This window comes from Carcharhinus amblyrhynchos, chromosome 2 (assembly GCF_965287045.1).
Source record: "Carcharhinus amblyrhynchos chromosome 2, sCarAmb.v2.hapA, whole genome shotgun sequence".
Lineage (NCBI taxonomy): Eukaryota > Metazoa > Chordata > Chondrichthyes > Carcharhiniformes > Carcharhinidae > Carcharhinus > Carcharhinus amblyrhynchos.
Window position 1 is genome coordinate 96,002,649 of NC_137325.1, and position 9,910 is coordinate 96,012,558.

General features: G+C 39.5%; 1 protein-coding gene across 1 annotated transcript in view; it reads left to right on the plus strand.

Moving 5' to 3' along the window:
- The window catches only part of egfra (epidermal growth factor receptor a (erythroblastic leukemia viral (v-erb-b) oncogene homolog, avian)), a 260,289-nt gene extending 255,370 nt beyond the window's left edge, over positions 1-4,919 (plus strand). Inside the window, exon 28 of the mRNA XM_080209479.1 lies at positions 199-4,919. Coding sequence (XP_080065605.1) covers positions 199-599 — 401 coding nt within the window. The 3' untranslated portion in view covers positions 600-4,919. The remainder of the gene's footprint in view (positions 1-198) is intronic.
- Positions 4,920-9,910: the final 4,991 nt, after the last annotated feature.

Below are 9,910 nucleotides of genomic sequence, written 5' to 3' on the forward strand. Positions count from 1 at the left end.
AATTTTAATAAAAACGATATGTTTGTCAATGTAGGTTTTTAAGCTGTGTCTCATTTATGTGACATAAAAAAAATCAGAAAATCTGTCCCAACATATGATATGTTTGTCTTACCTGTTCACAATTATGGAGCAAGGAGAGGTGAATGCTATTTTCTGTGGCTGAGACTGTTAACTTGTTTTCCCTTTTTGTGTTTGCAGAATACATCAATCAAATTAAAAGAAACCCGCTTCCTAATAGTTTGAGAAGCCCAGTCTCTGATATGGAAAACCCAGGCTACCAAGAGCTTGTTATACCCCTCAACCATAATGGCAGTGGTCCTGCTACTGATTCCCAGTATTTGAACTCATTCCCCGACATAGGGAAGAACCCAGAATATGTGAATGCTTGCGAACCCAACAGCAAAGCGGGGTTTCAGCATCCGAATCACTGGGGCCAGAATACAAGCCGCAATGTGAGCCTGGACAATCCTGAATACCAGCAGAATCTCTTTCCGAAACACACGAAAGTGAATGGTCACATCCTGAATGCTGCAGCAGAGAATCCAGAGTATCTTGGTGTTGTATTGCCACCTACTGGTCAGATACATTCTACAGTATGACATGGGCCAAGCAGAACATTAACACACACCAACTGATGACTCTCGATTGCATGGTGCAACTATTGCTGGGGTGCAGTTACAAATCCTTCCATGGAGGGGACTAGGCAGAAGAGGCAATGTGAATATTTCCTCCTAACTATGACAAATCATTAAGATATTACTGGTGATGGAACTTTACCCTGACAATTCAAATTAGGTTTAAGCAACCTAGAAATGGAATAGGCTGTAGTTTTTTTTCAGAAACATTCCAGTTTTGTTTTTTATCACTAAATTACACTTTTGATATATGTAGATAATGTGTAAAGTTTTAGGTGAAATCAGTCATAACTCAAATTTCAGAAACTGGTGCATACTGTCAAGTTTTGTTTCACAATGTCTCCTTCCATATAGCTGAACAGATTCTTCTCACCACAATACCATATAACATGCAAGTAATTTAGGTTTTACAAAAATTCTTTCTTAGTATTTCAATATAGTGGTTCTATGTATGTATAAATATATATATATGATTATGTGATATAAATCTCAACATCCAGGTAAAATGGCCATTGAAATGTATTGGCTATCACTGGGAAAAATCACAACAATGATCAAAGAGCAAGATAAACAAAGTACCAGTGATGTGTTTTGTAGAATGTCACATAAGCTAATTCCTCCTGATTCCTCCTGTTGATTTATGTATCTTCAGACTTTACAATTTATTAACTTGCCACTTTACTTTCCCTTCAATTAAATATGGGGTAAAATCACAACTTGCTTTACCCAAAACTACCCAAATCTTACCTATGACTGTGATTAAGTGCAATATTAATCTTCTCCTGTGTTAGCATGGCCCCCTCCACTCTAAAAGTAGAAAACTCTCCTTGTAGCTTAACCCAATATACCACCCAGCTTTCCAGCATTTTCTGTTTTTACTACAGCCTTTAAGTTTGCTTCTTTCCATTCTTTGTTGCAAAGTCATGATTGAGAATAAGGTTCTGAAATGTAACAGCGATTATCGTTGAGATGAAACCAAATTTATTCATATCGCAGGTAAAATACCACAGGTGCTGAAGACCTATAACAAAAGCAGAAAATGCTGGAAACTTTCTGCAGGTCAGTCAGCATCTGTACAGAGGAAGATAATGTTAATTAACTTCACAGAACTTGTGACCCTTTGTCCAAATCTTTATCTTCCTCCCTTTCTTTCTCTCCACGATGCTGTCCGATTGAGTATTTCTAGTGTGTTCTGCCTTTATTCATAGGTATCCATTTTTACAATACAGTATGACTAGTCTGTAAAATGTAGTCTAGGTTAGAACTAAATATAAAGATCTTAAATTTCACCTACTTTTTTAAACTAACACATTATTTATTTTACCACTATTTCAATGTGATACATTACTTCTGAACCTCACATTTGAGCATCTGTGTTGATCACTTTCCCTGAAAGAACTTAAAATACAGAGCAAGATTCCATACCCACTTTATTGCCTCAGGCCAGCATTTGTGCCACAGTTAAGGCCTCTGTCATTGGTGAGTTAGAGGATCCAAACTTAATTGTGTAACTTTTAAAGGCAATGGTCAAGACTTTATGGCCCCATCACAGCACATCCCCCAGTTGGTGGATGTGGTGGGTCATCTAAATTACCACTTACTTTGGCAGGTCTGCAATACCCCACTGGTCAGATGGGGTCATACAATCCTGACCAACATCCTTATCGTCACTTTTTCTCCCTACGAAAATGAATGACACCTAAATCAGATTTCTGTTGGGATGCTTAGAAAGACTGAATGGGCAAAACAGAACTGAACGTTTCTCCCCCGGGTCAGGAGTGCACCTGTTGCTAATTGTAATCATTATGTCTTTTTTTTCAACTTTTCACTCACTAATTTCTTGGGTGAACATTCCAATTTAGGTGGTTGTGCGCCTGTCATCAACAGTCTGCAGCCATGGCAGACAATTGCTGTGAGACAAAGTAGAAATCATTTTAACTGCATTTGTTGCTATGAACAGCCAGAATCTCATTCAATTAGGAGCGCTTGCTAAATGATTCTTAGTGAGTAGCAGGCAGATATAGAATGGGCCAAGTAGGGGGAACCAATGACGCAGTTGTGTTGTCACTGGAGTAGTATTCCAGAGACCCAAAGCAAGGTCTCACCACGGTGAAATTTGGATTCCAAAGAAGTCTGAAATTAGAAGTCTAATAATGACTGTGAGACCATTGTCGGTTGTCGTAAAAACCCAACTAGTTTGTTAATGTCTTTTAGGGAAGGAAATCTGGCGGCCTGGTCTGACCTACGTGTGACTCCAGACACACAGCAATATGATTGACTCTAAGATACCCTCTGAAATGGAGGGCAATTAGGGATGGGAAATAACCATTAGCCCAGCCAGCGACACTTACATTCCGTAAAAGGAAATTTAAAAGAAAAATAGCTGCCTTCTATGCTTTATCGTTCCGTGATTCTGGGAACAATAAGACTAATGATCCTCCCATCTTCAATGTCAGAATATTCAAATAATGGTGCTCAGATGGAAATTGTCAAAAGTTAACATTTAAATGTGAACAAATCAGAATTTGGGATCTCAGCACCCTTTCCACTCATGATGTCTCAGTAATCCATTGCTTGCAGGAACCTCTTCCTTCTACCAAATTGCTCAGTGACCAGCACTAATTTCTTTTTTTACCACAAATGATCTCCATCATCCCATCAATTTTGTTTCCCAGATCCAAATTTTCCTATAATGTGTTCATCAAACGCTATAGTTTAACTGAAACCTTAATTTCAATCTAAATTATCCTTCAAATCATCTATTTTATCTCCTTTCAACAGAAGAAAATCTGGTCAGGGTAACCAAAAAGCTGCATCTAGCAACTTAATTCCCAGCCAGCCTCCGTGCTGACTATTCTTGGCTGGTTTCATTCAAAGCTGAAATATATTTTCTTCTCTGACTGCCATCTTATAACTGAGAAGGCAAGAATGCTGACTACTGCCACTGTTTCTTGTAACCAACTGCTAGGATGTGCCACAAACCTCTCACTTGTGACTGCTGCAGCCAGTCACAATGCTCAGGTGGAGCTAAACGGAATGGGGTGTATGGGTGGAATTTACTGCACTCCCCTGAGCCGCTTTTGGAGGCCATTTAATTGGGTGGGAGGGTGTCAGGTAAGAACCCCGCACCTTCCTGCCTCTATCTTAATACATCTGGGGTAGGAAGGCTTGTGGACTATCTTCCCACCCTAATCTCAGTTGAGCACCTTAAGTGATTAATGACCATCTAAGGGCTGCATCTCACAACTGTTCACAGTTATTCAAACAGCAGTTGAGGTGGGGATGGTGTGATATTGCCACTTCAGAGTCCTAAAAGCAAACCTTGGATGTGGGCTTCCGGAGAGCAGGTAATCGGTCTGATCAAGGCACCTAGCATCGAGAAGAGGGCAACCTGCTGAGAGCCATTCTTGCCCTTTCTTCTGATCTCCTTGCCTCCATTCCCTGTCCGATGTCTCATCTGCCTGTGATCTGTGGTGCTGTGTTGAACAATCCCAACGCAGTACTCATAGCTGAACTTTATTTTGTGGCCTTCCTAATTTCTGGTTCTATCTTCAGCTTTTCCTAACCAATTTCACATGATGACCATTAATATACTGCTTCTATGTGTTAATAAATTTGATTAAGGTGACGTAACGTTTGCAAAGTGTGGAAGATGGCTGAATTATATGGATGAAGGATAATAGAAATGAGGGTAACTGAAAACATCAACAATATGGGTAGCATACCTTTTTGAAATGTATATTTTTGCAGGCAAGCGTTGGTGAGATTTAGTAATTTAAGAAAAATGTTGATGTGATGCACTATTTGTACAAAAGTGAAATCCTTTTTATATGATGTACTGATAATGAGAAAACAGTAAATGCTTATATGTATATTGAGTTCAAAAACATGAATGAAATGTATGCCACTGTGTAAACAACAACTTGTCAAATATTTTAACTGCTACTTTAAGATAAGACAGACATTTAAGATTTTAAGCACATTGACTTTCATGGATATATTTGGAAGTTTTGCTAGATTTAACAGGAATCATTTGACTCTTCACAATTACGTATAGCAGTAGGTTACTCTGGCCTTTCTGTAAATAAACATTACCACAGATCACTGCCAATCCAGCATCATCTGTATTTGCCATTTTATAAACTCCTGGCATAAAATCCAATTACATGCTGTATTTACATGACAGTAACATTTTTGTATGCATATATTTTACTAAATTTGTTTTTTTTCCACAGAAATATAAAACCACTAGCGCATGAAATAAAAGATTTGTGAAACATCATGGACACAGCTTGGTTTGGTGTTGATCTTTTTGTTACTAATTGATTTTAGTGGACAATTTTCTTGTCTGAATGTCAATTTTTTTATAATTTATCAGCTGCAATAATTTAAACAAAAAGCTAGGACAGTCAATACTGAAACAGGCAGGTTAAGGTGACAGGTGTTCAAAAGAATGAGTTTTTTGAAATATTGTCTGGGATTTTACAACCTCACTCGGGTGAGATCATAAAATCCCAACCAAGGCCAACAGAGATTTCCGTTCCACGAGCCTGGAGCGGGCAAGTCAGTAAAATCCCACAATATTATTTTGGAAATGGAATAAGCATGTTGTCATCTGTTTGGTCACTTTTTTTAAAACATTAGCATCACTTTAGCCTATTTCCTATCTGTGGTGACTTACCCAGTGACAGTCTCAAGTGACTGTCAGTCCCTCTGCTCCCTCATTTGTTGGAACTCTGGGATAAATACCATATATCATTGGGAATTTATTTGTTTTCTAACCCACTAATCTGTGCAGGACTTCAATATAATTTAACTTTCTTACGTGGATATCTTTGTTTGAGAGTCTTGCTAATGCCTTTCCCTATCAATCCTTGGAGGAAGTATTCAGTTAGAATACTAGCTCATGTTAGTCCTCTGTTTCAAGGCCAAATGCAACTAATTTTTATTCCCTCCTCTGGCTGCCCTCCTAACATTCATATATTAGAGGGAAAATATGGTTGCACTTAATCTCAGCAAATAGTTTATATTCCGATCAACCTTTTAATACGTTTCTACATTTTCATTTGTTAATCTCAATGAGACCCTTCTCCTTGCTCACTGTAAGATTTACAGAGACTGCTTTACCTCAGTCATACTTTGTCCATCTATTTAGGATCATATTTGAGAAGAGGTTATTGATTTTGGAAATGTGTTTCTTTTGCATTTTCAGCATCATTGTTTTAAAACGTTCTAATTGTCGATGACTGTAGGATTGTTGAACAACATCCCTTGAATTGATTTTTCTTAGTTGTTTCCTCATGTTCTTTTCAATCTACTTCTGCCTGTGTTTCCCTTTAGGAACATACTCAGAATTGATGATGCATGTTCTTCCAAATGCCATCATTTTGTCTGATTGTTGCAGCTTTTCACAATTTAAGAGGTTTCAGAGAATCAAGTACACCCAACGGTGAAATTCCACCTACTTATGGCTTACTTTTTGTTACCCATTTAGCTAGTATCTGATAGAATCATGAACCACTATATCTTTCTACTGTGTTCCTAATTCATCCCATGTCTGTCCACCTCAATTGTTGGTGAATTCTAAATTATTATATCTAAAACTTTCATACAAGCTCTTGGTAGCAGTACCAGTTGACCGGAAACCACTTGCCTTCTTGTTTAGATACACTTTACACCTGTACTGTTAACAAGGGGATGTGGAATGGCATGTTGGATTGTGCCTGCCTGCCCCTATCATTACCATAGATCCATAGAATCCCTAGAGTACAGAAAGAGACCATTCAGCCCATTGAGTCTGCACCAACTCTCCAAAAGAGCATCTTACCCATGACCAGCCCCTGCACTATCCCAGTAACCCCACACATTTACCATGGTTAATCCCTTAACCTACACATCTGTGGATACTAAGGGGCAATTTTTAAAATTAATTTGTGGGACATGGGGGTTGCTAGCTGGCCAGCGTTTATTGCCCTAGTTGCTGCAGTCCACGTGCTTTTGGTTGACCCACAATGTTATGGAGGGAATTCCAGTATTTTGACCCAGCGGCTGAGAAGGAATGGCAATATAATTCCAAGTCAGGATGGTGAGTGGCTTGGAAGGGAACCTGAAGGTGGTGGTATTCCCATGCTGTCCTTGCCCTTCTAGACAGAAGTGGTCATGGGTTTGGAAAGTGCTGTCTAAAGATCTTTGGTGAATTGTTGCAGTGCATCTTGTAGATAGTGCGCACTGCTGTAACTGAGCATTGGTAGTGGAGGGAATGGATGCTTGTGGATGTGGTGCCAAACAAGCAGGCTGCTTTGTCCTGGATGGTGTCAAGTTTCTTGAATCTTGTTGGAGCTGCACCCATTCAGGCAAGTGGGGAGTATTCCATCACACTCCTGATTTGTGTCTTGTAGATGGTGGACAAGCCTTGGGGAGTCAGGAGGTGAGTTACTTGCCGCAGTATTCCAACCCTCTTCCCTGCTCTTGTAGCCACTGTTTTTATATGGCAAGTCAGTTTGAGTTTCTGGTCAATGGTATCCTGAGGATGTTGACAGTGGGGAATTCAGCGATGGTAACACTATTAAGTGTCAAGGGATGGTGGTTAGAGTGTGTCTTTAGATGTTAGTGTACCTTTAAGAAATGCTTTTTTTTTAATCATGTTCTCTGCAGCTCTCAGTGTTGCCGAGTTGTCTGTAGAAGTCCTTTTATTGCTTTTTCAGTGATTTAAATGGGGTTTGTTGATTTTTATTCTGGGATCTTTTATGACCCTGTATTTTTAGGAGGAAAGCCATGTGTTTTGGATCGTTTTTTTTCTTTCCTAGTGAATTTTTGTTTGGCTGTTTGGGAAGGCACATCAAGCTGAAACAAAATGGTTCTAGCTCTCTATTTTTTTTTGGAAATTCTGCTGATTAGCCAAATGCAAGGCTTCATGTCTTTCTGAAGTACAAAATCTGCCGCTGGTGGCTCAACCAGAGTCTCTCTCTGATGCACTGGGAGGTTGTTCTGAGCTGTCTGTGTGTGGCCTCAAGAGAATTGCATCATTTATTGAAAAGGACTCAGTCCCAGTATTACATGAGTTTAATCTTTGCTGTGTTAAACTCAGAAAAAGGGTTTTTTTGTCTATTGGAAGTTTTGTTTGAGATGGAACATTTTAGATATTTTGTTAAGGGACATACATTATCTTGGTTGTTTTGTTTTTTGTTTGTAATTGATAAAAGTTAGTGTTAATGTTCTTTCTATACATTCTTAAGTCCAAAAATGTATGGGTTAGGTGGGTTAGCCATGATAAGTTGACCCTAGTGTCAGAGGGACTAACAGGGTAAATATGTGGAGTTACGGGAATGGGCCTGGGTGGGATTGTGGTCGGTGAAGACTTGATGGGCTGAATGGGTTTCTTCTGCACTTTGGGATTCTATGATTCTATTCTATGATTCTAAATGTATTCTTAAATAAACTTTGTTTGATAAAAAAATGCCTAGTGGGTCATTTGAATTGTACCTGAAGTGAGACAGCTTATGCTTATCCTAGTCTAATTTAAAGTGCAAAACTTAATGATCCAGGTGGACTACTTAAAACACTTTGGAGTTTCTGACCTGAATTATAACACTCTTATTGGTGATGGTCATTGCCTGGCATTTATACGTGTGTGTATATGTTACTAGTCACCCCAAGTCTGGATATTGTCCAGATCTTGTAACATTTGAACATGGACTGCTTCAGCATCTAAGGAGTCATGAATGGTGTTGAACATTGTGCAATCATTGGCGAACATCCCCACTTCTGACCTTATGACAGAGGGCAGGTCACTGATGAAGCGGCTGAAGATATTTGGGCCTAGGTCACTACTCTGAGGGACTCCTGTAGAAATATCCTGGAGCTGAAATAACTGACCTTCCACAACCACAACGATTTTTCCAAGTGCCAGCCAGCAGAGAGTTTGCCCCCAATACTCATTGATTTCAGTTTCACTAGGGTTCCTTGATGCCACACTCAGTCAATTGCGGCCTTAATGCCACGAGCTGTCACTCTTACCTCACCTCTGGAATTCATGGCCAATCCAACTAACCTGCACATCTTTGGAGTGTGGGAGGAACCTGGAGAACCCAGAGGAAACCCAAGCAGACATGGGGAGAAAGTGCAAACTCCACACAGACAGTGACCCAAGGCCGAAATCGTGTCTGGGTCCCTGACGCTGTGAGGCAGCAGCAGCTTAAACACTGTGCCACCATGCTGCCTGCAGAGATTTTAATATCCGAGCTGGCATTAAAGGGGTTGATGGCATTTTTGAGAAAAGTTCTGATACAATTTCCTTGGCACATTTCAGTTGGTAGATCTTCCACAGCATTTTATAATTTAAATGCCCCAAAATTTTCCTAAAAAAATGAAAATCCATCCCATGCAGTTGCTGTGGAACCATCTGTTGGAAGTAATTAAAAGATAACCACTGGGTGGCACCAAATAGTTGAATATGGTAATTAAATACTAAAGTTATGCTGCAAGACATGCTTGAGAATTGCATTTGCTTTTAATCCAGTGCTGTTCACCAGCAATGAATTCTACTGCTAACTAAACTCCACCCTGGGAAAAGCACTGCTTGGACTGTGAGATTGAATTCTAAAATCATTGCCAGTGAAATGGGTATGCCATTGTAGCATAATAAACCTAGTTTTTTAAAATATGATTCACCCAGTGCACATTTGAAGTATTTTCTATTTTTATTTCAAATTCATCTTCAGTTAGTGGAGCATAAATCTGGAGAATATTTTCTTTTAATCTGCTTTATTGTCTTTAAATGTGTTAATCTATGGGTTTGATTTCAAAAAGACACAAGCTTGTGGAATAGGCAGACATGTAACAGATGAAATTTAATGTGGAGAAATGAGAAGTAATACAGCGGTAGGAAGAACAAGGGAGGCAATATAAATTAAAGGATACAATTCTAAAGAGGGAGTCGGAGCAAAGAGATTTGGGTGCTGAAATCTTGCTGCCGTTCACGACGCACACTCACCAAGGTTCCCCAGCAGCGAGGGATACATTCAATGGGAAACCCCATTGACAACATAAGATCCTGCTGCAAACAAGCAGTGCACCACCTTCCACCACCAAAGAGAGAAAAATCCCTCACAGGCTGTGTATGCACAAATTAGGACTGAGATGATGAGAAATTTCTTCACCCAGAGAGTGATGAGCCTGTGGAATTCAATACAACAGAAAGCAGTTCAGACCAAACTGCATATTTTCAAGAAGGAATTAGATATAGCTCTTGGGGTGAAGGGGATCAAAGGATATGC